The sequence below is a fragment of the Cetorhinus maximus genome, chromosome 14 (assembly GCF_964194155.1).
Source record: "Cetorhinus maximus chromosome 14, sCetMax3.hap1.1, whole genome shotgun sequence".
Classification (NCBI taxonomy): Eukaryota; Metazoa; Chordata; class Chondrichthyes; order Lamniformes; family Cetorhinidae; genus Cetorhinus; species Cetorhinus maximus.
The window spans coordinates 84751640-84777700 of NC_135892.1; the positions used below are offsets into that span (position 1 = coordinate 84751640).

Here is a 26061-nt window from a genome sequence, read left to right on the forward strand (position 1 = left end):
AAAATAGAAGAGGGGTGAAATTAAAACTAGTTTGGGGGGGTGGGGTCGGGTGGGGGGGGGGGGACAAGTAGAGCTGGATAGATGGCCAGTGATAGGTGGAGATAACCAAAAGATGTCACAGACAAAAGGTCAAAGAGGTGTTGAAGGTGGTGATATTATCTGAGGAATGTGCTAATTAAGGGTAGAAAGCAGGACAAGCAAGATACAGATAGCCCTAGTGGGGGTGGGGTGGGGTGAAGGAATCAAAAAAAGGCCAAAAGGTAGAGATAAAACATGGGTGGAAAAAACATTTAAAAATAATGGAAGTAGGTGGGAAAGAAAAATCTATATAAATTATTGGAAAATAAAGGGCCGGGGGGGGTGGGGGGGTGGAATCGGAAAGGGGGTGGGGATGGAGGAGAGTGTCCATGATCTAAAATTGTTGAACTCAATACTCAGTCCGGAAGGCTGTAAAGTGCCTAGTCGGAAGATGAGGTGCTGTTCCTCCAGTTTGCATTGAGCTTCACTGTAACAATGCAGCAAGCCAAGGACGGACATGTGGGCATAAGAGCAGGGTGGAGTGTTGAAATGGCAAGTGACAGGGAGGTCTGGGTATTGCTTGCGGACAGACCGAAGGTGTTCTGCAAAGCGGTCACCCAGTCTGCGCCTGGTCTCTCCAATGTAGAGGAAACCACATTGGGAGCAACAAATGCAGCAGACTAAATTGAGGGAAGTGCAAGTGAAATGCTGCTTCACTTGAAAGGAGTGTTTGGGCCCTTGGACGGTGAGGAGAGGGGAAGTAAAGGGGCAGGTGTTGCACCTTCTGCAGTTGCATGGGAAGGTGCCGTGGGAGGAGGTTGAGGTGAAGGGTGTGATGGAGGAGTGGACCAGGGTGTCACGGAGGGAACGATCCCTGCGGAATGCCGCCGGTGGGGTGAAGGTAAGATGTGTTTGGTGGTGGCATCATGCTGGAGTAGGCAGAAATGGCAGAGGATGATCCTTTGAATGCGGAGGCTGGTGGGGTGATAAGTGAGGACAAGGGGGACCCTATCATGTTTCTGGGAGGGAGGTGTGAGGGCGGATGCGCGGGAGATGAGCCAGACACAGTTAAGGGCCCTGTCAACCACTGTGGGTGGAAAACCTCGGTTAAGGAAGAAGGAGGACATGTCAGAGGAACTGTTTTTAAAAGTGGCATCATCAGAACAGATGCGACGGAGGCGAAGGAACTGAGAGAATGGGATGGAGTCCTTACAGGAAGCGGGGTGTGAGGAGCTGTAGTCGAGGTAGCTGTGGGGGTCGGTAGGCTTGTAATGGATATTGGTGGACAGTCTATCATCAGAAATTGAGACAGAGAGGTCAAGGAAGGGAAGGGAAGTGTCAGAGATGGACCATGTGAAAATGATGGAGGGGTGGAAATTGGAAGCAAAATTAATAAATTTTTCCAGGTCCAGACGAGAGCATGAAGCAGCACCAAAGTAATCATCGATGTACCGGAGAAAGAGATGCGGGAGGGGGCCGGAGTAGGAATGGAACAAGGAATATTCCACATACCCCTTAAAGAGACAGACATAGCTGGGGCCCATGTGGGTACCCATAGCCACACCTTTTATTTGGAGGAAGTGAGAGGAGTTTAAGGAGAAATTGTTCAGTGTGAGAACAAGTTCAGCCAGACGGAGGACAGTTGTGGTGGATGGGGACTAAGGACCTACCTCCTTACACTGCCCTGGAAAGTGGGAGGCAATGACAAAACCACCGCTGACAAATAAACTGCCAAGGAAAAATGGCTCAGAATGAGGCATCAGCAGACAGTGAGCCAAGGACCTGCATTCAGGCAGAGCAAACATGAATGAATGAAGCACAAGCTGGTTGTAGCATGAACTGTGTGCTAGGATGAATCCAGCTAAAAGAGCCAGCAAATAGGCAGACTGCCATCTTGTGGCAATTTTGAACATTATTTTCTACAACAATTTTGGAAATCTCTGAGAAAAAAATGTTGCTAAGGAGTTTTCCTGTTGCGCAGTTAGGTGATTTCAGCCCGAGCAGTGATGGGTGGTTTTTTTGATTCATGCACAGAATGTAGGCATCACTTGCAAAGTCAGCATTTATTGCCCCTCCCTAACAACTGAGTGGCTTGCTGGACTACTTTAAAGGCAGCTAAGAGTCAACTGCTTTGTAGTAGGTTTGCGGTTTATGGTCACCAATACAAATGCAAGCTTTTTAATTAGATTTTTATTCAATTAACTATATTTAATTTCTCATCTGTCATGATGAGTTTCGAACTCATGAATCTGGCTGGTTATACCAGGCCTATTCGGATTTCCTCATTCTAGTAACATAACCACATTACCATATCCTTTAGGGTATGCAAACAATGGTTTTGTACCCTATACAGAAAGGGGAGAAAAGTGTGCCCTACAGTCACTATCCAGTAATTTCCTATTGTAAAGGGTACACTACATGTGCGGATGTTGGTGAATGACAGGATCTGGCTGAGCAATGATGCTCTTCACAGGTGAATAGCCTGACAACACACAGTATAGGCTTCACACATTAACAGTGAACAATTGGATGTGATACTACAAAACAATTCTATGGAAGCATACTTGTGACTTTAGGAGAGGGAGTAGAAATAGTTTTTTAATGCTTGCTAACAGCAAACTGTAATGAATAAATAAATCACTTAACAGAGACATTGTTTAAAATGTTAATCGCATAATCTTGAAAATTAAAATAGCAAACCGACAACTATTTTTGTTTTGCTACTTAGCCAGACAATCCCAAAACACAAATGCACAATTCATTGGATGATCAACATAAGGATTACAAACTTTCGGCATTTCACTTGGTAAAATTGCAATTTCATAATTTCCAATGAAATATTACTGTAATTATTGATCTAATGAAGTGAGAACAGTGCCCATGCAACATTCAATATTTGGATTAATTTTACCTTCAAACTGAGAAACGATGGTGAATGGCAACACTGCAGGGCAGCACCAAAATTGTAAAGAGATGCAATCTATTGGGTTGTAGTAATTAATTGATACCAAGTTGAGGTTTTAAAAGCCGAAATTTCATGGAGGCAGGCCAAGTGAGGTAAGGAACTCCATACAGAAGGTATTGGGAAAGAATGAGTTAAAATGGAGATTATCCAATGAAACAAGATTGCAGCTTTATTTACACAAGGATTCTTAAAAGCACATGGCCCTATTTATGGATAGTTCCTTGAGGAGTTGCTACTTGCAGTGAGGAACCGGTTTCCCTGGCTGGCATTCAAAGGTATCGGTCACAAAAAAGTCATTTAAAAGTGCTAGCTAGAGATGGCTAACAGAGTGATTGTTTTCAGCAACACAAAAGAAAACTGGACCATACCTGTGGAAGTAGATGACAGATTTGAGGGACGATGCCTCAGTAATTGCTCCCCAGGAGATTCCTCGAAAGTAGTGACCCAAAATATGCATACCACAAAAAAAATCCTCAAAACCCAGGACTCATGTTACTCATCCCATCAAGCTGTCAGGCAGCCTTACTGCCTTCAAAATGCATAGCCTGCATGACTGAACAGAGCATTCATAAATATAGGGTGCAAGTTACATTTGATATACTTGTTGGGCTGAAATCCTACCAGTGCTTCACAGTTACTCTAGCTGTGCAATGCATGTTCAGTTACTGACAAATGAGGATGCACTTTAGAAAGTACAGCAATGCAATGATTTTGAGTTGGAAATGAAAATGCTATTCCTGTAGTATAGTTCAATAAATCTTGGGCAGAAATGGCAGATATTGTAGATGATTCCAAGGCTACCCTGAAAGGAGGTACAGGCCTAACAGCTGAAAGATAAAAGAATCTTGCCACTGGTAGTGCTACCCTTACAAATGGAGGTCAGTTCCAGATGTTCAGCAAATGGCTTTGCTCTACAACTACTTTAATGCTGATCCAAAGCCTGTGGAGGTAGCTGACAGATACATACTCCAGGTGTGTGCAGCTACACGTGGTAGAATAATAGCAGGTACAGACAGTTTGGTTCTGGTGCCAGCTGATCTCCTCTTCTTTGAATTCTTCAAGCATAAAGTATGTGGTCGACACTTAGAAAGCAACTCCCATGTTTGTCAAGTATCAAGTTTTTGAAAAATGGCTATGCGCCTTTAAGGGCTCAAGTTGCCACAATAACATTGCTACTGTTTAACACCTAATTTTAATAAGCCGATTTAACATTGGACAGGGTTTCTATCTGAAACAGAGAACACCAAGTTCTGGATTGAAAAGCCTTTATTAATATGAATTATGCATCCTCAATTAAGCCCTTGTATAGTCTGCGTAACTACAAATTTGAAAACAGGATGATCCATGTTATCAATCTCTGTCCCTACCTGCCCATTTTTTTAGCAGAACACTTCCCACTAATTGGAAATCTTACTTTTTGATCTTTGAACAATTGAAACAAACAAACCTCCCTGGCTCACTGGAGGCCTTGAAGGAGGAGATCTACAGGAGGTCTTAAAGCACTGAGCATGATCTGAAATAAAATGGTGATTTTTGAGCAGTATCAGCAGAGAACTGCTTAGGGTTTTATAGTAAATAATGCAATGCATTGACAGAGGCAGAAAGGACAGAAACCTGGGGAATCCGAGTTCACAAAAACAAAGAATTAATAGAATGAGATAAGAAAAAGAGGGGAAAAATATAGGAATGAGCATAATTTTGTCAAAAGCCATATGATGGCAACTTACAAAGAAGTGGATAATGCAAGACATTATTGACAAAGGTTTTATGGGTGTTCAAAACAATGGCAGATGCTTAACTAAAGTGTTTCTGAGCAGGGATGAAGAGGTACAGAACACAGAACATGACCATCAGAGCAACAACTAAGGTTTTAAACCACCCTGGTGATCTTGGATCATGCCAGGATTTAAGATAATAATCTGAATTATCAGCTGTTCATAGAAGAGGGCGTCTTCAAATGAAAGAATAACATTAATCGCAATCAGAACAATTGGAGTAACAATCTTCCATTGAATTAGTAGATCCAATAGTTACTTTACTTTTTTCCTCCAAACAATACGAAAAGTTGAAAAGATTACAAAATCACTCGAATTCAGTAATTAACTCAAAATGTTAATTTCAGTAATGAAAAAAGCGCAAATTACAAAAGCCATGATGAATATTCTCACTTCCCAATACAGAAGAGTGAAGCCAAGAAAACAAATCAACAGGAGACAGTTCTGTTAAGATGTTCCCAAAATTTAGTTTGTCACTTCTATTATATTGTACCTAATTTTACAGTAAGAGCTGTCCACCTTTTGTGTCTTTATAAATCTCCAATTCTCTTCTGTAGAACCTCTATTTTCAGAGTGTATGCTGCCACATAAACATTTTAATTTACTGCATATAGGCAGTGGAAAAAAACTCGTGCCATCGTGCACTCCAGTCTTCATTGCTAATCACATCTGGCCACTTTCCAGCTCAGTTGATTTGTTTCTCCATAACTTCACCTTTAACATGTTGTCACCTCTCAAGCCATACATACTGACATCATTGTACTTTTAAAAACATTAAAATTAAAATATACATATTAATAAATGTCAAGCAAATAAATTTATTTCAGAAGCTGCGTCTCCATGACAGTTTTCTGCTTTGGAAATATGCAGGTACATTATCTCATACAGGTTTGTGAGATGTAGTTATTAACATGCTCATGCACATGTTGGCCAGATGCTTCAATGACACCCAATAAACCCATAAGCATATCTTTAAAATGAAGTTATACAGATGTCTGCTTGTAGTTTTTAGTATCCAGGATTTTTTTGCCACACATTGCACAGATACCTGTAACAAAAAAAGTGTTTAATGTTCAAACATTTTATAATTCAGTTGACCAAGATAAACAAAATGATCAAAGGGTTAAATACTGTAGATATTGGAAATGGTGAATACACTCAGTAGATCAGGCAGCATCTGTGGGGAGAACAGACAAGGCGACATTTTGGGATGGAACTTTGATGAGTACTGGAAGGTCGTACAGATTAACAGTTTTTAAATGAACAGAATAGGGGTAGAGGATGGAAACAATCACAAACATACCAAAAAGAATAGGAACATAGGAACAGGATTGGGCCATTTAGCCCTTTAATCCAACTACGCCACTCAATTAGATCATGGCTGATCTGTACCTTTGCTCCATTACCCTTAATGTCCTTATCCAACAAAAATATAGCTATCTCAGTTTTGAATTTTTCAAATAAGCTACTATCAACATCTTTTTGAGACTTCCAAAATCCTTCGGGTGAAGAACTGCTTCCTAACATTTCCTCTGACCAGCCTATGTCTTCTGTTCAGGACTCCCTCAAAGGGAAATACATGAAGGGTTTCTACCCTATCAAATCCTCTAATTATCTCAAACAGCTCCAATATTCTTCTTCTTATATTCCCCTGACAATGGAAGAATTAAGCCTAGTTTATGCAATCCAACTCATAATTTAACCCTTTTAGCCATGAAATAATCCTGGTGAATCTGTGCTGCACTTCCTTTGAGGCCTATCTATCCTTCCTGAAGTGCAGTAATCAGAGCTGAAAGCAGTATTCCAGTTGTTACCTATATACAGCGTTAAACAACTATGGCTTAATTTCTACCGTTTTGAATTCCAGTCCCCTTGAGATAAAAGCTAACATTCAATCAGCTTTTTCGATTATTTTTGTACTGGTTTTTAATGGTTTTCTCTACACACACTTCTAAATTTTTGTGCATTCATGGGACATGGGCATCGCTGGCAAAGCCAGAATGTATTGTCCATCCCCAAATTCCCTTGGGAAAAAGTGATGATGAGCCACCTTCTTGAACCATTGCAGTCCCTGTTGTGTAGACACAGCCACAGTGCTGTAAGATAGAGAGTTCCAGAATTTTGACCCAGTGAAATATATTGTCATCCCTTCATCAAAGTCAAGTTAGGTGCTTACCTCCAGAAAAACTTGGTGGTGTTCCCATGTGCCTGTAACCTTTGTACTTCCAAGTTGTAGAAGTCACAGGTTTGGAAGATGCCATCGAAGAAGTCTTGGCGAATTGCTACACTGCACCTTGTAGATGGCACACACTGAATGTTAAGGCAATGAATAGGGTGCCAATCAAATGAGCTACTCTATCCTGGATAGTGTTGAGTTGCCAGAGTATGAAGGGTATCCTACTACACTCGTAACTTCTGCCTTGTAGATGGTGGAAAGGCTTTGCAGAGTCAAATACAATGTCCCCTCCAAGCAGTACAGGTGTATGACAGCACAGCAAGCTAAAAGGTACCACACAGGACTTGTTGTGCACACAACGACCCAAAAATTTTAAAGGGACTGCAGACTGAAAAAACAGGCCGTGTACACCAACTAAATTATTAAATGGAACATCGGTCAGGTGGTGAATCACTGAACAAAAAATTGTCCAGCCGCTGACCTGCTCTTGTAGCCACAGTATTTATGTGCTGGGCCAGTTAAGTTTCTGGTCAGTGGTGACCTGCAGCATGTAGATAGTGGGGAATTCAACAATAGTAATGCCACTAAATGTTAATGGGAGGTGGTTAAACTTTTGTTGGGGATGATTTTTGCCAGCCACTTAAGCATCAAGTAACATTCAAGCCACACATCAGCCAAAGTCTGAAAGTTTTCAGTTCCTACTGCAAGCAGGCAAGGACTGCTCTATTATCTGAAGAGTCATGAATGGAACTGAACACTGTTCCATCATCAAAACACATCCCTATTTCTAATCTTATGATGGAAGGTCATTGATGAAGCCACTGAAGATGATTGGGCTGAGGACAGAGCCCTGAGGAACTCCTATGGCAAATGTCCTGGGATTGAGATGATTGGCTTCCCACAATCACAACCTTTCAACACCTACAACCGCCATCCTTTGCGCTAGGTGTAACCCTGCTCCTCCATAGTTCCGAGTTTCTTACCATTTAGAAAACACTGTTTGTTGATCTACCTTTCCTAATCCAAAGTGGATGACCTCATGCTTCCCCACAGTTTTGTTCATTCGCTTAATCTGGTAATGTCCCTTTGCAACTTTCTGATCCTACTAACTGTGCCTAACTAATTTAGTGGGTGAGTGATCTGTGAAGGAGATGGTTAAACAGCATAAATGATATTAGCAGGAGACAATAAACAAAATGAAAGAGATTACGAGGTAAAAGGCATATATGAGTCAGTCTGTGTAAATAGCTAAAGGGATAGAGGATAGGCAGATAGAAAGGAAAGCAAGAAAAACTAGTAAACCTCCCCATCCCTCAATTCACCTCCTATTGTCCCATACTGATTTAATTTCTACCATTTATGCATCTCCTGTTCTTCATTCAAGCTTTTTATAAGCTATATTATCTTGAGTTGGTTTTTTTGCTCCTTCCCTTTGTTCCTTTTGGAATGTTGCTCATTAGCACTATCTTCAGTTCTAATCAAGGATTTATACGTGACATATCAACTTCTCCATTCTCTGCTCACATGGTGCACCTCCTGAGTGTTTCCAGCATTTTCTGTTTTCGTTTTAATAAAATTGATGGGCAGAAATGCTGCACTAAACCTCTCCACAGAAATTTGGAATTACGGATGGCTCAAGTGTAGACAATATTTCAAATTCTGAAGTAGGGCCTGACCAAAAACAATGGCCACCCTCCACCCCCCACCTGTTGCCTCCAAGGATGCCAAATGACCAACTTGGCTTTCAGCTTTTTCTGTTTGTATTTCATACCTGCAACATTTGTACTTTTTTTGATTTTTTTTTTAAACAGTAATTAGGTCTAGGTGAAAAAAACATATGTATATAATTTTTGAAATCTTCCTTTTTAAGTAGGAATGAACAAATATTAATTTGTTGAAAAATACAGTAAAATTTCTGTTATTTGGCATGTTCCAGAAAGGGAGATGCCAGTTAACTAAGCACTTTCATCTAATCAGAAGCCCCATGATATTGTCCAATCAGCAAGTGGCTGGGTGATCTCTGCAGATATTAAGGTCTCACGAATCAAGTGAGCAGCACCGAGGGAACATTATGCTGTAGAACAATGGGCAGCTGAGACTGGAGCGAGGACAGGGTGCTGATAACAGCTATCCATGAATCTCTCAATTATGAGCAGTTGTGACAGAGTATAACTGGTGGGGAGCAGCGAACATAACCACTCAGCAATAAGCGTTAGTGCCAGCTTCTGAGGGATGAGAGACATCTCCTGTCAAAAAACAGACCCGACACAGCAATCCCAGTTACCAGAGCATACAGATTGGCAGAGTGCCAGATAACAGAAGAGAGGGCAAGACAAAAATTAAAACAACTACTGCATATGTTGTTAAATATATATTGCATATGCATAATAAAAGAGAAATATAGTTGTAATCAGGGATAGTATAGTTAGGGGAATAGACACTGTTCTCTGTAGCCAGGATCGAGAGTCCCAAAGATAAAAGCAAAAAACTGCGGATGCTGGAAATCGAAAACAAAAACAAAAATACCTGGAAAAACTCAGCAGGTCTGGCAGCATCTGTGGAAGGGAGCACAGTTAACGTTTCGAGTCATCATGACCCTTCAACAGAACAGTTCTGTTGAAGAGTCATGCGGACTCGAAACGTTAACTGTGCTCCTTTCCACAGATGCTGCCAGACCTGCTGAGTTTTTCCAGGTATTTTTGTTTTTGTTTTCGAGAGTCCTGAAGGCTGTGTTGCCTACCTGGTGCCAGGGTTAAGGATATCTCATCTGGGCTGCAGAGGAACTTGGAGTGGGAGGGAAAAGATCCAGTTGTCGTGGTCCACGTAGGTACTAACAATATAGGTAGAACGAGGAAAGAGGTTCTGCTGAGGAAATACGAGCAGCTAGGGGCTAAATTAAAAAGCAGAACCAAAAAGGTAATAATCTCCGGATTACTACCTGAGCCATGAGCTAATTGGCACAGAGTCAATGAGATTAAAGAGGTAAATACATGGCTCAAAGGTTGGTGTGGGAGAAATGGGTTCAAATTCATGGGATATTGGCACCAGTACTGGGGAAAGAAGGAGATATTCCATTCAGATGGGCTCCACTTGAATCAGGCTGGGGCCAGTTTCCTGGTGAATCGCATAACTAGGGTTGCAGATAGGGCTTTAAACTAAATAGTGGGGGAGAGGGTTCAGTCGCATGGAAATATAAAAAATCCAAGTTTAAGGAGAGGGTAAGAGTGCAGGTTAGTGACAAGGCTGATTGTTACCAAAAAGTGAAAGGAAGGGACAGAGTGTGTGAGCGCCATATTGCACCAAAGAATCATATAAGAGTAGGGAAAATTGACAATAGGGCAAACTTAAAGGTTCTGTATCTAAATGCGTGTAGCATATGGAATAAAACTAATGAGTTAACAGTGCAAATAGAGATAAATAGGTATGACTTGATGGTGATTACTGAAACGTGGTTACATGGAGAAGAGGTTTGGGAGTTGAATATCCAAGGGTACTCAGTGTTTTGGAAGGATAGGCAGGAAGGAAAAGGAGGTGGTGTAGCTTTGTTAGTAAAGGAAGAGATCGGTGCTATAGTGAGGAATGACATAGGCACTGGAGAGCAACACGTAGGGTCAGTCTGGGTAGAGAAGGAGGAACTTAGAACAATTACCATCACTAGAGAAAAAGTACTGAGCAAACTATTGGGATTAAAAGGGTGATAAGTCTCCAGGACCTGATGGCCTACATCCCAGGGTCTTAAAGGAAGTTGCAGCAGAGATAGTGGATGCATTGGTTATAATATTCCAAAATTCCCTGGATTCTGGAAAGATTCCAGTGGATTGGAAAAAATGCTAATATAACACCCTTATTCAAAAAAAAAGGTGGGGGGGAGGCAGAAAGTAGGAAACTATAGACCAGTTAGTTTAACGTCTGTCGTTGGGAAATTGTTGGAATCCATTATTAAGGGAGTAGTAAAGGGGCATTTGGAAAGTCAAAAAGCAACCATCAGAGTCAGCATGGTTTTATGAAGAGTAAGTTGTGTTTGACTAATTTGCTAGAGCTCTTTGAAGATGTGACAAGCAAAGTGGGATAATGGAGATCCTGTAGATGTAGTATATCTGGACTTCCAGATAGGCCTTTGATAAGGTGCCGCACAAAAGATTAATACACAAGATAAGAACACACGGAGTTAGGGGTAATGTATTAGCTTGCATAGAGGACTGGCTAACCAACAGAAAGCAGAGAGTCAGGGTAAATCAGTCTTTTTCTGGATGGCAAGCTGTAACTGGTGAGGTGCCACAGGGTTCGATCCTTGGGCCCCAACTATTTACAATCTGTATTAATGACTTGGATTCGGGGATAGAAGGTACAATAGCTAAATTTGCAGATGACATCAAAATAGGTGGGAAAGTAAATTGCAATGAAAAAATAAGAAATTTACAAATGGATATGGACAGGTTAGGTGAATGGGCCAAAATGTGGCAGGTGGAGTTTAACGTGGATAAGCGTGAGGCTATTCATTTTGGTCGGAAGAATAAAAAGATGACTTATTATTTAAATGGAGAGAAACTTCAGAATGCTTCATTGCAGAGGGATCGGGTGTCCTCATGCATGAATCACTGAAAGCTAGTATGCAGGTACAGCAGGTAATAAGGAAGGCAAATGGAATTTTGGCATTTATTGCTAAAGGAATAGAGTATAAAAATAGGGAATTGTTGCTGCAACTGTACAAGGCATTGGTGAGACCGCACCTGGAGTACTGTGCACAGTTTTGGTCCCCTTACTTGAGGAAGGATGTAGTTGCATTGGACACGGATCAGAGGAGATTCACTTGATTGATTCCAGCAATGCGGGGCTTGTCTTATGAGGAGAGATTGAGTAGATTTTGCCTATAGTCGCTAGAATTTAGAGGGATGAGAGGAGATCTAATTGAGGTATATAAGATGCTAAAGGGGATAAACAAAGTAGAGGTGGAGTGGATGTTTCCCCTTGTGGGGCATTCTAGAACAAGAGGCCATAGTTTTAGGCTAAGGGGTGGTAGATTTAAATCAGAGATGAGGAGGAATTACTTTTCTCAAAGTGAAATCTGTGGAATTCACTACCTCAGAGTGCAGTGGATGCTGGGACGCTGAATACATTTGAGGAGGAGATAGACAGATTTTTAATTAGCAACGGGTTAAAAGGTTATGGGGAGAGGGCGGAAAATTGGAGTTGAGGCCGAAAGGAGGTCAGCCATGATCGTATTGAATGGCGGGGCAGGCTCAAGGGGCTGAATTGCCTACTCCTGCTCCTAGTTCTTATGTTCGGAAGCAAAGGAATCTGATTGAATATAACTATTCAAAAATCACTGCAAATATCCTTTACAGCTACATTATGTTGAAAACGTTTGAAATGCTATCAATCTGTTAAGTGATAAATATCAGTTTAAATTTGGATTTTCCCCATAGATAGAATGATTAAAACAAAATGACCAACACATACCTTTTTTGTATGCACATCCTTGACAATAATTAGAACCAGCTTGGTGAACTGCACTTTTACAGATACGACAAACTGAAAATCTGCTCTTTCCATAAGGATCAAACCTAAGGGGAAAAAGTAATTCTTTGTTAAATTATCATTTAACTATTTCTGAATACAACACATTAGAAAAGGTAGATTTTAAGGAACCAAGGGCTAAGCTCCGGAAACTAGACTGGACAGTACTGTTGAATGAGAAAAAGCCTCAAAGAAAAGGGGCTTAAAAGGTTAGAAATACTTCATAGAATACAGAACAGATGTATACTACTCGAACGGAAGTTACCAAGGGAAAGTACCGCTGTTGCCAACAGCGGAAGCAAAAATGAGTTTATTGCTATACATGAAATTTTAGTGGAACAAAACAATACAAGAACAGATAAAGAATGTTAAGAGATTAGAAGAACTAAAATCAAAAATGAGATTAGGAAAACAGGAAACATTAAACATTAAAAGAAATGTCAACTTTTTTTTTAGTCACTACAAACAGGTTTAAAAAAAAGCAAATAGTGGATGGTGCCTGTCAGAGATCCCAAAGGTTGCATGTCAAAGCACAGTAAACAGAGTAAATTAAACTTTCTTTTGTGCCTTCACAGAAGTTAAGTTTCAGGAAGCAATGCAGAAAGCACTGAAAGAAATAGAAATGTCAAATAAGTCAGTCTCTGACAGGTTAATAAGTTAAGAGAAGTCAAGGCACCAGGCTAGGATGCACTTCAAGGGTATTTAAAGATTTGGCCACTGAAATCAGTCTAATCTTTTCTCATTATCTTTAGGGAATTATTACAAATGAGAGTCATATCCAAGGACTAAAAATAGATAAAACAACACCAATCTTTAAAATGGGAAGCTACGAGCTCATGAGCCTAATACCTGCCTGGTGTCCATTATTAGAAGACATCCAAAAGATGAGCTAATAAAAGAGATTGGTACTGCAAGGTAAAAGGGAATCAGCATTAATTTTTGGGGGAAAGTTATTACCTAATAATTTTTCTTAAGGACTGAGGAAATTACCAAGTCATTAATGAGAATTTTGGCAGATAGGATATATGTTGACTGCAATAAAGCTATTAACACTGTGCTACATCATTAATTAATGCTCAAGGTAGATTTTGGCAACTGCCAAAAGGACTGCAGTGCCTTTTCTGATTCTGTACTTTTCTATGTTTCTAAAAAATGAGCAGACATTGCCTCCAAATATATAACAGAAGAACAAAGTCATTGTCTGCAGTTCCTGTCACAAAATCTATTCTTGAACCACCAATTCTATGCCTCCCCCTATCATCTCAGGCGGAATCAGACTGTGCACAGCTTTAGTGTCCGACTTGGCCACAAGATGGGGTTCTGATTCCACATCCTCTCCATCAAGACCACTTATTCCAACTCCATATCATCCATATCCACCACTCCCTCAGCTCATCTGCTGCTGAAGTCCTTCCCTATGCTTTGTGAACTGCATACTCTAGTATTCTCCTGACTGGCCTTTCACGTTAAATCCTCCATAAACCACCTTATCCAAAACTCTGTTGCCCCTATTCTAACTCATACCAACTTCTATTCACCTGTCTAGCAACAACATGATTTAAAAATTTTCATTGCTGTTTTCAAATTCCTCCATTGCCTCACCCCTTTCTTTCCCTGTAACCTATTCCAGTCCCATGACTCTGACATATATGCGCTCCTTCAATTCTGATCTCCTGTGAATCCCCAATATTAATTGCTCCACCATCAGCGACTGTGCTTTCAGCTCCCAAGGCCCTAACCTCTGGAATTGCTTCCCTAACCCTCTCTGTCTCTCTACTCATTTAAAGATCTTCCTTAAAACATACCACTTTGCCCATCTGTCAACTGTCCTATTGGGCCGTAACTTCCTCGAAGTGGCAATCAGTGTCAGGTTGCCACTCGGTGCCCACTTACCTACGCCAAATTTATTCAGTGCCTGTCTCGCCCTGCCTTCCAACTCCAGCCAGGCAAGATCCAGGCAGCGCAGCTGTCTTCGAGGTCCAGCGTGGGAGTCCAGCTGAGTCAAATTGGAAGGCACGTCCCCTTTTTTACGGCACTAGCTGGAGGGATCAGGGGGAGTCCTGTGGGTGATGGGGAAATTGGTCTGGGTCTTTACAATAGTTACCCAGAAGTTAGAAGTGGTTTTAATTCTTCTAATGTTTTCTGAGGTACTATTGGTGCAACCCTGTCAGAACCATCCGAAGTTTGCGTTTTAAATTGCATTTGAGGGTGGTTCACAGTGGAGGGCAATTGCCCAGAGGAAAATTGTACTTCTGGGCAATTGCCATGCAAATGCTTACCTGTGAAGTTCCAAGAGGGAATCCCCAGCGCATCTTTGAGGGAATACCCACCCCCCACCCACCCACCAATCTGACAGTGGGGAGCTGGGAAGTACGGTCCAATATCTCCTTATGTAGCTTGGTGTTAAATTTTAATGGATAATGCTCCTCTGAAGCACGTTGGGGCATTTAACTATGTTAAAAGTGCTGTATAAATGCAGGTTGACAAATTTGGGGCATTAACCTTTTTTTAAAGGTTTCACTGGTTTAAAAATATAGCTGGCTTATGCTTTGTGTTGAAATTTGAAACAATTTACACTTGCATAGTGCCTTTAAGGAAATGCTTCAAAGTGGTTCACAGGAACTCAATCAGATAAAAACTGACACCGAACCAAATGAGGTTAGAAGGAGGCACCCAAAGCTTGGTCAACAGGATTTTAAGGTAAGTCTTAAAGGAGATGGAGACACCAAGACATTTAGGAAAAGAATTCCACAGGTTAGGGCCTAGATGGCAAATGGGATCGTTGTTAATGGTGGGAAATGGGAGGTATGCAAGGTCAAAGTTGTAGGAAGGTAGCATTATCGGAAGTTTGTACTGGTATCGGAGATTTATAGCATTGGAGGAGTTGCACAGGAGATAGTTGAGTTGGGGCAGAGACAGACACTGCTAGAAGTAGAAGTAGACGGTTTTTGTGATGGAGTCCATATGGTTTCATAAGATCATCATGGGGTCAAATAGAATGCCCAGGTTGCAAAGTCTGATTGAGTGGTCCGAGAAGGGCAGCGGTGGCAGGGGCACAAATTTGCCACAGCAGAGACAATAGCTTTTGTTCTATCAATGATTAACTTTAAAAAATTGCGGCTTATCTAGGTCATTGAATTAGCAGGTTAGCAATGGATAAACATCAGCATTGGACATGGTCAAGAGAGGTTCTGGTGAGATAGAAATGGGTGTCATTGGCGTACGTGTGAAACTCGATGTCATATCTTTGGATAATGTAGCCAAGAGACACCATGTGGTTAAAGAGTAAGATGTGAAAAGTTCAGTTGATTTTATAAATCACAGAGGGAAACACAAATAATTTAGCAATGTAAATTCCTCAAGTCTCCTTTTCTTAGATAAATTATTCATCACTACAGATGCAAACTAACAAATTTAGCATTGTTGTAAGGCAACTATGCAATTATTATAGGACAATTATACAATTATAAAATTATGCAAATATGCTTCTCAAAAACATAATTCAAAACAAGCATAAAAACACATCAATCCTATTTAAACATAGTGCCAATCTATAGAACAAGGGTCCCAGATTCAATTTTTAGTCCAGGCTGTTATCTAGGCTCAATGAAATCAACAATTGGATCACTGCTGTTAATCCACACTTCAGTCCGAATTCAAGCTCCAAATAGTTACTCAGAAATTTCCACTGAAAAAAAATTTCTACGCAATGAGTGTTTAGTTACTGTGTTGCTACCCACAACAGTAGGCAGAAACTCACAATGACCAACCTTATACATTAAAAATGACCACTGAAGCAGTGTTACTGGAGTGTTGCAAGTACCTGCAGAAACGCGTGTGGCTCTTCAACATTCAGAAACAACCTAATCTTTAAAAATGTAGCTTTATGCCAACCTTGCTTTTTTTGAAGTCAACGCCTTGTTTTCGTTGATCTTGCGGCCACCGCTTTCTGTATAAAGACATTGCAAATTAAATTAAAAAGGCATGTTCTTAGTGAATATAAAAAATATTGAAATCCATATACTGCCATGCAGCAATTGAGTTTGGTTAGCACCCATTGTGTTCCTTGATCCATCTTTCCAAGTATCTGGCGTAATAACTCTTCCCAGCTTCTTTTCACCTACAGGAATATAGAAATGCATGAACAATACATAGAACCATCAATAAAGGGGAAACATTCAGAATGTTATTTATATTCCTTGACTGGGAAACACAGGTGTCTCAAGGACATGAAAGGTGCTTTTAAATACAAACTAGCAGAGACCCACAAAACACTAGCACTCAAGTTAATATCCTTAGTGCATCAGCACTTCCTTAAATACAAAATTTCCAGCTACTCTTTCACCACTGTTTTAACAAGAGAGGACACAGACATCAACATTTTGCAAGGGAAGTTGATGAAGGCCAGTAGTCGGACGTTCAGAGGCATCAAGGGTGGGTTTTCCGTAATGGGGATGATGGCAACAGATTTGAAAGGGTGTACCTCAAGAAAGAGAAGCATTAAAGGGGGCCAGGGAAGGCAACCCGGGTGGTGAACTTGTGGAATTCTCTACTACAGAAGGCTGTGGAGGCCAAGTCACTGAATACACTTAAGAAAGAAATTGATAGATTTCTGGACTCTAAAGGCATCAAGGGGTATGGGGAGAGCGCGGCGTCGAGATGGAGGAACAGCTATGATCATACTGAATGGCGGAGCAGGCTCCAAGGGCCCAATCGCCTACTCCTCCTAATTGCTATGTCAGCAGGTGCTGGGGCTAGAGTTCAGAGGAGGCAAGGTGAGCTCGGAGAGAGCATGAGAGGGGGGGACAGGGAGAGAAACTGGAGAAAGGTGCGAGTTCAGGGCTAGGGCGAGGACAGGGAGGGGCGGGAGCCTGGCTTGGTGGACTACAGGGAGGGATGGGGTATAGAGAGAGACAGCGGCCATCAAATCTCTGTAACCCGGGGAGAGGGAGCAGCTTCACAGGCAGAGCACTGGGTCCGCCGGCCCACCTCCTGGCCTGTGACCGGGAGCCGGGCTCACACTCACATTTCTCACAGACCATCCTGACCACCTCTCCGATCGCTCACATCCGGCAACAAACTCGCTCATTTCCGCCCCGGAAACTGCCCCCTCATTGGCTGAAAACACAAGCGCGAATGGAAGTTGCCATCAGGGTCTTAGTGCGAGACCGTGAGAATTGGAGCTGTCATTGATGCTTTAAACAGCCTAATATATATAAATATATATATAAACGGATTGCAGATAATTTATATGAAATATTATTAGTTTTACAGATTTTTATAAGCCTGTCACGTTGCATATTGCAAACTATCAGCTACTCCACGTCTCAGCTTTTGTCAGTGTTTCGCATAGAGAAATTCTTAGCGAGATTGCCCATCAGCCAGAAAATATATCTGGAGGCTGCCAGAACCGGTTGGTTTGGAAGGAGAACTGATGTTTGAAAGACTATTTTGGCTTCAGTGTAGGTTGCATATAGACAAGAGCTAAAGATTTTGCACCAAGCTAATGGTTTGAAAGTTACAGGTGTTTTGATGTAATGTTTGTCTTCATCAGATATAAGAAATATACTGATGAAATCCAGTTTTAAACTTTGTTTTAAGTTCTTGAAGCGATCTTCCTGTAATCAAGACTAGTTGCAGCTTTTTTGAGATGAGAAAATATGTTCTTTGACATGAATGAGTTAACTGGTGTTATTGCATCAGAGAGGCAGACCACCCAGTCCTTCCAGGAATGAGCAAGTGTCTGTTATTTACAGCTAAAGTACTTATTTTTCTCCTGTATTAATTTCAATTTAAAACTATTTGTCTTTTTTTCAATTTTAAATGACCCTAATACAGCAATTTAACTTCTACAAGTGCAAAATACTGAAAATGCTCTAAATCTGAAATTAAAATAGAAATCGCTTGAAATATTCAACAAGTCAGAGGCAGCATGTGTGGGGGAACCTGAATGACCTGAAACGTTAACTCTGTTTCTCTCGCCAGAGATGCTGCCTGACCTGCAGAGTATTTCTAGCATTTTCTATTTTTATTTCAGTTATTTCACTTGTTCACTCATCAGCAGTTGCAGTTCTGACATGGTGCTTTAATTGCCAGTGTGACAGTTTTGCCCCCAGGTACAACTGCCCAAACACAAATGCCCCCAAAATGCACCTGTCCCCCACACAGCTGCTCCCAGATACACCTACCTCCCCAACACAACTGCCCTCAAAACAACTACCCTCAGATACACCTTCCCTATGGTGACCAGACATCCTGGTTTTGCCTGGACAGTCCTGGTTTTCCATTAAATATACAGCTGTCCTGACAATTTGCTCAAAATAACTCAAATGTCCCAGTTTGCAGCTTTTCCCTCTTTACGTGAACCACATCAGAGATTTCCGTCAGCGTTTCACCTTTTCACACAGTTTCAGCGTCGCTTCTCTTCACTTCCTCTCCCCTCCTCTTTACCTCACCTTCCATTTACTGTTGGTAAACTCGAAAAAACCCTCTCAGCTGCACCCTGCGAATCGGAATGCCACCCATTCAACAACTGCTAAGTGACTGCGCCGGGACACTCCTGCACGCACAGAAATCCTTCTCACCGACATCCAGAGCTGGCGCCAGGGGCAAACTCCCCCCCCAATCCCCCCGCAAAATGAACTCGCTCTCAATGGACAGCTAACCGCTGTCCTGGTTGTTTCACCTTTCAGTGCCCTGATGAACCATTCCGTCAGAACACCTCATTTGGTCAATTAGGGATCCCATGGAGGAGAGCAATTGGGAAGAGCAAGCGAGTACCGGAGGCCAGGGGGAAGAGCGGGGGATCAGCGGGGGGAAATCAGAGGACAGCGGGGGAGAACCAGAGGCCAGCGGGGGAGAGCCAGGGGCCAGCGGGGGGAAAGCCGGGGGGCCAGCAGGGAGAACTGGATGCCACCCAGGGTGTGCACAGATTAATAGGTGTTACTGGGAGTAATTTATAGGTTGTCATGGGAGTAATTTACCCACATTACCTCCTATAAATTAATCCTATGACCACCTGGGTGCCAGGAGGGAATCAGCCTCTGGTAACGACAGAAGATTAACAGCGGTGTCGAAAATTAACTGCAAGCCACACTTTTTTTTTTGGACATCACTGGCTAGGCCAGCATTTATTGCCCATCCCTAATTTCCCTTGAGAAGGTGGTGGTGAGCTGCCTTCTTGAACCGCTGCAGTCCATGTGGTGTAGGTAAACCTACAGTGCTATTAGGGAGGGAGTTCCAGGATTTTGACCCTGTGACAGTGAAGGAATGGTGATATATTTCCAAGTCAGGATGGTGAGTGGTTTGGAGGGGAACCTCCAGGTAGTGCTGTTCCCATCTGTTTGCTGCCCTTGTCCTTCTAGATGGCAGTGGTCATGGGTTTGGTAGGTGATGTCTAAGGAGCATTGGTGAGTTCCTGCAGTGCATCTTGCAGATGGTACAAACTGCTGCTACTGTGTGTCAGTCATAAAGGAACTGAATGATTGTAGATGGGGTGCCAATCAAGCGGGCTGCTTTGTCCTGGCTGGTGCAAAGCTTCTTGAGTGTTGTTGGAGCTGCACTCATCCAGGCAAGTGGAAAATATTCCATCACGCTCCTGACTCGTGCCTTGTAGATGGTGTATTGGCTTTGAGGAGTCAGGAGGTGAGTTACTCACCGCAGGATTCCTCGCCTCTGACCTGCTCTTATAGCCACAGTATTTATATGGCTAGTCCAGTTCAGCTTCTGGTCAATGGTAGCTCCTAGGATGTTGATAGTGGGGGATTCAGCAATGGTAATGCCATTGAATGTCAAGGGGCGATGGTTAGATTCTCTCTTGTTGGTGACGGTCATTGCCTAGCATTTGAATGTTACTTGCCACACGTCAGCCCAACCCTGGATATTGGCCAGGTCTTGCTGCATTTGAACATGGACTGCTTCAGTATATGAGGAGTCGTGAATGGTGCTGAACATTGTGCAATCATCAGCGAACATCCCCACATCTGACCTTATGATGGAAGGAAGGTCATTGATGAAGCAGCTGAAGATGGTTGGCCTTGAAGAGTTAGTTGGATGGTGCCTATCGATAAATCATCAATCAGCACTAAGGAAGGTGGCAGGCAAGTTCAGACCAACAGTGGCACATACAACCAAACTTCTCATTGAAAGACCTTGTACTTTTCTGTTCGTGGCTCTGGGTGCAAATAAAATCTCCCACACTTAAGGTACGCTCACAAGTTTAAAATCCTGCTCAAAAACAGAATTACCTGGAAAAACTCAGCAGGTCTGGCAGCATCGGCGGAGAAGAAATCAGTTAACGTTTCGAGCCTTCATGGCCCTTCGGCAGAACTGAAGCATAGTTAGAAGAAGGGAGAAATATAAACTGGTTTAAGGTTTGGGGGGGTGGGGGTGGTGGGGTGAGAGAGACACATTGAGGGTGTGGTGATTGTGGAGATGAGCAGATTATCAAAAGATGTCACAGACAAAAGGGTCAAAGAGGTGTTTTGTCTGAGAAAAGTGCTAATTAAGAATGGAGGACAGGATATTCAAAGTACAGCTCTAGTGGGGGTGGGGTGGAAAGGCTAACAAGGTTTTAGTTTTAGATTTAAAAATAATGGAAATAGGTGGGGAAAGAAGAATCTATATAAATTATTGAAAAAAAAAATAAAGCGGGGGGTGGGGGGGTGGAAGAAAGGGGGTGGGGATGGGGGGAGGGGGAGTTTAAGATCTAAAGTTGTTGAATTCAATATTCAGCCCGGAAGGCTGTAAAGTGCCTAGTCGGAAGATGAGGTGCTGTTCCTCCAGTTTGCGTTGGGCTTCACTGGAACAATGCAGCAAGCCAAGGACAGACATGTGGGCAAGAGAACAGGGTGGAGTGTTAAAATGGCAAGCGACAGGGAGGTTTGGGTCTTTCTTGCGGACAGAGTGCAGGTGTTCTGCAAAACGGTCGCCCAGTTTGCGTTTGGTCTCTCCAATGTAGAGGAGACCGCATTGGGAGCAACGAATGCAGTAGACTAAGTTAGGGGAAATGCAAGTGAAATGCTGCTTGACTTGAAAGGAGTGTTTGGGCCCTTGGACGGTGAGGAGAGAGGAAGTGAAGGGGCAGGTGTTGCATCTCCCCCTTGTCCTCACTTATCACCCCACCAGCCTCCGCATTCAAAGGATCATCCTCCGCCATTTCCGCCAACTCCAGCATGATGCCACCACCAAACACATCTTCCCTTCACCCCCCCTGACGGCATTCCGTAGGGATCGTTCCCTCCGGGACACCCTGGTCCACTCCTCCATCACCCCCTACTCCTCAACCCTCACTTATGGCACCTCCCCATGCCCACGCAGAAGATGCAACACCGCAAGAAAGACCCAAACCTCCCTGTCGCTTGCCATTTTAACACTCCACCCTGTTCTCTTGCCCACATGTCTGTCCTTGGCTTGCTGCATTGTTCCAGTGAAGCCCAACGCAAACTGGAGGAACAGCACCTCATCTTCCGACTAGGCACTTTACAGCCTTCCGGGCTGAATATTGAATTCAACAACTTTAGATCTTAAACTCCCCCTCCCCCCATCCCCACCCCCTTTCTTCCACCCCCCCACCCCCCGCTTTATTTTTTTTTTCAATAATTTATATAGATTCTTCTTTCCCCACCTATTTCCATTATTTTTAAATCTAAAACTAAAACCTTGTTAGCCTTTCCACCCCACCCCCACTAGAGCTGTACTTTGAATATCCTGTCCTCCATTCTTAATTAGCACTTTTCTCAGACAAAACACCTCTTTGACCCTTTTGTCTGTGACATCTTTTGATTATCTGCTCATCTCCACAATCACCACACCCTCAATGTGTCTCTCTCCCCCCACCACCCCCCCCACCCCCCCACCCCCCCCAACCTTAAACCAGTTTATATTTCTCCCTTCTTCTAACTATGCTTCAGTTCTGCCGAAGGGCCATGAAGGCTCGAAACGTTAACTGATTTCTTCTCCGCCGATGCTGCCAGACCTGCTGAGTTTTTCCAGGTAATTCTGTTTTTGTTTTGGATTTCCAGAATCCGCAGTAGCTTTTAGCTTTTTGTTTTTAAAATCCTGCTTCTTGCTGAAAATGTCTATTGTTAGATTCCAGTGTGCAAGTGAAAATAAACAAAGCTTTTAAATGGGGATCGGTTTTCCCATTGTGCATTGCATAGGAAAGTTAGAGTGGAATAGGATTCTGAGATCTTGTGACAAAAAAGCCTTGGTTCAATTTTTTTAAGCAAATGAGACAGAAATGTCTTTGAAACAAAAGTCTGTGGTTGGGATAAGGCTGTCTTCATTAATTGGGTACCTTCATGGAGTTGCCAACTCTGGCTGGAGATATTCTGGGAAATGTCATCACATGACTTGCCAATTTCAACTGCCCCTCCCCCAGACTCCTGCCATTGGTTGCCCAATGTGCAGTATCATGGAGTGCTGCCCTCCCAAGGCTTTTCAATGTTTTGACTTTTGAAAATCTGATCATTCTAAACAGCTCCCACACAACTGTCCCTGGATACAACTACCCCCAAAACAACTGGCCCTGGATACAACTACCCCCAACACAACTGTCCCTGGATACAACTGGCCCTGGATACAACTACCCCTAACACAACTGTCCCTGGATACAACTGCCCTCAACGTAACTGTCCCTGAATACAACCACTCCTCACACAACTATTCCTGGATACAAAAATAAAAACAAAAAAACTGTGGATGCTGGAAATCCAAAACAAAAACAGAAATACCTGGAAAAACTCAGCAGGTCTGGCAGCATCGGCGGAGAAGAGCAAAGTTGACGTTTCGAGTCCTCATGACGCTTCAACAGAACTAAGTAGAAATAGGAAAGGGGTGAAATATAAGCTGGTTTAAGGGGGTGGGGGGAGAAGGGGGGGTGGTTGTTGGGACAAGCAAGCAGTGATAGGAGGAGATAACCAAAAGATGTCACAGACAAAAGAACAAAGAGGTGTTGAAGGTGGTGATATTATCTAAAGAATGTGCTAATTAAGAGTGGAGAGCAGGACAAGCAAGCTCTAGTGGGGGTGGGGTGAAATAAACAGAGGCTGGAATACATTTAAAAATAATAGAAGTAGGTGGGAAAAGAAAAATCTCTATAAATTATTGGAAAAAACAAAAGGGAGGGGGAAGAAACAGAAAGGGGGTGGGGATGGAGGAGGGAGTTCAAGATCTAAAGTTGTTGAACCTTAGACCTTGAACTCCCTCCTCCATCCCCACCCCCTTTCCATTTCTTCCCCCTCCCTTTTGTTTTTTCCAATAATTTATAGAGATTTTTCTTTTCCCACCTACTTCCATTATTTTTAAATGTATTCCACCCTCTGTTTATTTCACCCCACCCCCACTAGAGCTTGCTTGTCCTGCTCTCTACTCTTAATTAGCACATTCTTTAGATAATATCACCACCTTCAACACCTCTTTGTTCCTTTGTCCGTGACATCTTTTGGTTATCTCCTCCTATCACTGCTTGCTTGTCCCAACAAACCCCTCCCCCTTCTTCCTCCCCCCCCCCCCCTTAAACCAGCTTATATTTCACCCCTTTCCTATTTCTACTTAGTTCTGTTGAAGGGTCATGAGGACGCGAAACGTCAACGTTGCTCTTCTCCGCCGATGCTGCCAGACCGGCTGAGTTTTTCCAGGTATTTCTATTCCTGGATACAAATGCCCCAACACAACTGACCCTGGATACAGCTACCCCGAACCCCCAGTTACAATGTTCCCAGATAAACCTGCCCACAACACACCTGCCCCCCAGATACACCTGAAAGCACCCAAGAACAAGTAACGTTCCAAGAGTCCTACGTCATAAGTCCCGCCCTCTTTCGATACGATTGGTCCAAAAGTGCCCAATAGGCAGGCAGCAGGCCGTGCATGTCTTGGCTCCGATTGGTCAGGTGGCGTTGCCTGTCACCAAGGGCCGGGGTTAATACTTCCGCTGCACTAACACAGGTTTGTCTTGTGTAATGATGGTGAATGTGGGGGAGGTGGAGTGAGACTGGCCTGTAATCGGGGTACGGGAGAATCCAGATGAACCAATACCGCAAACCAACATTTGATTAAAAAAAAAAATCAGCTTTAGAAGCGGTTTATTGTTATTACTCATCAGGAGTGATCTTTCCCGCTGTAACATTTTGCGCAGACGGTTTGATAACAAGTCGAGGGACAAACATGAAGGATATTGAGTTAAGAGGCATGTTTTCTGCGCATATTATTCTCATTCTCTCTGTGGTGCTATCTACCTGGGTTCCTCCTTTATTTTTGGATGACTTTTCGATCATTGGAACCCACCTGCTGTGGTTGTGTGTTAGCTCTGCCACTGTTGCTGCTGTTACCATTGTTTTGTTTTCATTGCTGGAAACGAACACGACCTCGAGCAAAAAGAATTCCTCCACTAACAAGGTAAGATCGTGATGGACGTTTCCCACATTTTTTTTGGATGCTGTGGATTTTGACTTAAAGTATTAAATAAGCTGTATTTGTTTCTTCAGGTCACTAAGATCTTCAGGTCCTGTTTGTTGTTCTTTACTTCCTGCGTAATATTTCATGGAATTATCGTTTTATATGGAGCACCACTACTAGTGTAAGTATACACTTGACTGCAATTCAGTCAAGACTTTTATTCTCAAAGGGTGCATAGAGCTTGCAGTCAAGGAGAAAATGTAAATAGCTGATGTCTGTCTCTTTTTTTCAAGGTCAGAGAGGAAACTGGCGTAGGACCCTAAGTTATATACAGAAGGAGTGTAACACCTGTTTTAAGCAGGCACCTTGGTCAATTAAAAGTACCTGATTCAATATTGTTAAACAGTAGCAATTCATGTTAGTGAGGGCATTTAAAAAAAAAAGGAAAATAAACACTGGTTCATTTCTATAGGAATAGAATTTAAAAGCAGAGAGGGTATGTTAAACTTCACAGAAGCTTGGTTAGACCATGCTTAGAATATAGTGATTAAAGCAAAATAAAAGTTCTGAAGAAGAATCATATGGACTCGAAAGGTTAACCCTGTTTCTCTCTCCACAGATGCTGTTCAATCTGCTGAGTTTTTCCGGCATTTCCCGTTTTTGTCTTAGAATATTGTCTATAGTTCTAGACTCCATATTACAAAAAATAATATTGAGGCATGGGAGAAGGTGCAAAAAATAATTACAAAGATACCAGAACTGAGAGATTATGCCTATCAAGAAAAACTGAATTAGGCTGGGACTCTTCACTAGAAAAGAGAAGGCTCAAGTGGTATCCTAATAGAGATCCTTAAAATTATGAAGTTGTATATAGGGTAGTTGAAGTGAAAATGTTTCCACTTGTGAAGGAGTCTAAAACTTGGTCTTGAATATAAGATAGTTACTGATAAATTCAATAAGGAGCGCTGGAGAAATTTATTTCTCTAGAGAGTGGTTAAAATGTGGAATCTGTTACCATATGGAGTAGTTGAGATGGATAGCATTGATGCTTTTAAGGAAAGGCTAGATAAGAATATGCGAGAGAAGAGAATATGAGGGTATGCTGATAGTTAGTTGAAGTAGGGTGGGTGAAGACTTGTGTGGAGTGTAAAACACCAGCATAGACCAGTGGGTTGAAAGGCCTGTTTGTGCTGTAAATCTATGTAAAAGGA

The 26061-nt window shown here is 42.4% G+C and overlaps 2 protein-coding genes across 4 annotated transcripts in view; one reads left to right on the top strand and one right to left on the bottom strand.

Annotated features, from left to right (window-relative positions):
- Nucleotides 1–2582: 2582 nt before the first annotated feature.
- On the bottom strand, nt 2583–17560 carry cript (cysteine-rich PDZ-binding protein). Its single transcript, XM_078557168.1, has 5 exons — nt 17478–17560; nt 16506–16571; nt 16346–16400; nt 12395–12498; nt 2583–5806 (listed from the first exon to the last, which is right to left on the bottom strand). The coding sequence occupies exons 1-5, from the start codon at nt 17491–17493 to the stop codon at nt 5742–5744; spliced, it is 306 nt and encodes a 101-aa protein (XP_078413294.1). The 5' UTR covers nt 17494–17560; the 3' UTR covers nt 2583–5741.
- A 6789-nt stretch (nt 17561–24349) lies between these two features.
- pigf (phosphatidylinositol glycan anchor biosynthesis, class F) overlaps nt 24350–26061 on the top strand; it is a 65931-nt gene continuing 64219 nt past the window's right edge. For 2 of the 3 annotated variants that reach the window (XM_078557172.1, XM_078557174.1), the window contains exons 1-2: nt 24353–24850; nt 24940–25031. In XM_078557172.1, coding sequence (XP_078413298.1) covers nt 24620–24850; nt 24940–25031 — 323 coding nt within the window. In that variant the 5' untranslated portion in view covers nt 24353–24619. Of the gene's footprint in view, nt 24851–24939; nt 25032–26061 lie in introns of all 3 variants that reach the window. The other variant, XM_078557173.1, reaches the window with a different exon arrangement.

Bases quoted from the DNA above. Each gene is read 5' to 3' on its own strand.
- cript (XM_078557168.1), bottom strand. The intron at 16,401-16,505 runs GTGCTAACCAAA...GTCTTTATACAG, and splicing joins TGGATCAAGGAACACAATGG to AAAGCGGTGGCCGCAAGATC. The intron at 5,807-12,394 runs GTATGTGTTGGT...TTTTTGTTACAG, and splicing joins AGGATGTGCATACAAAAAAG to GTATCTGTGCAATGTGTGGC.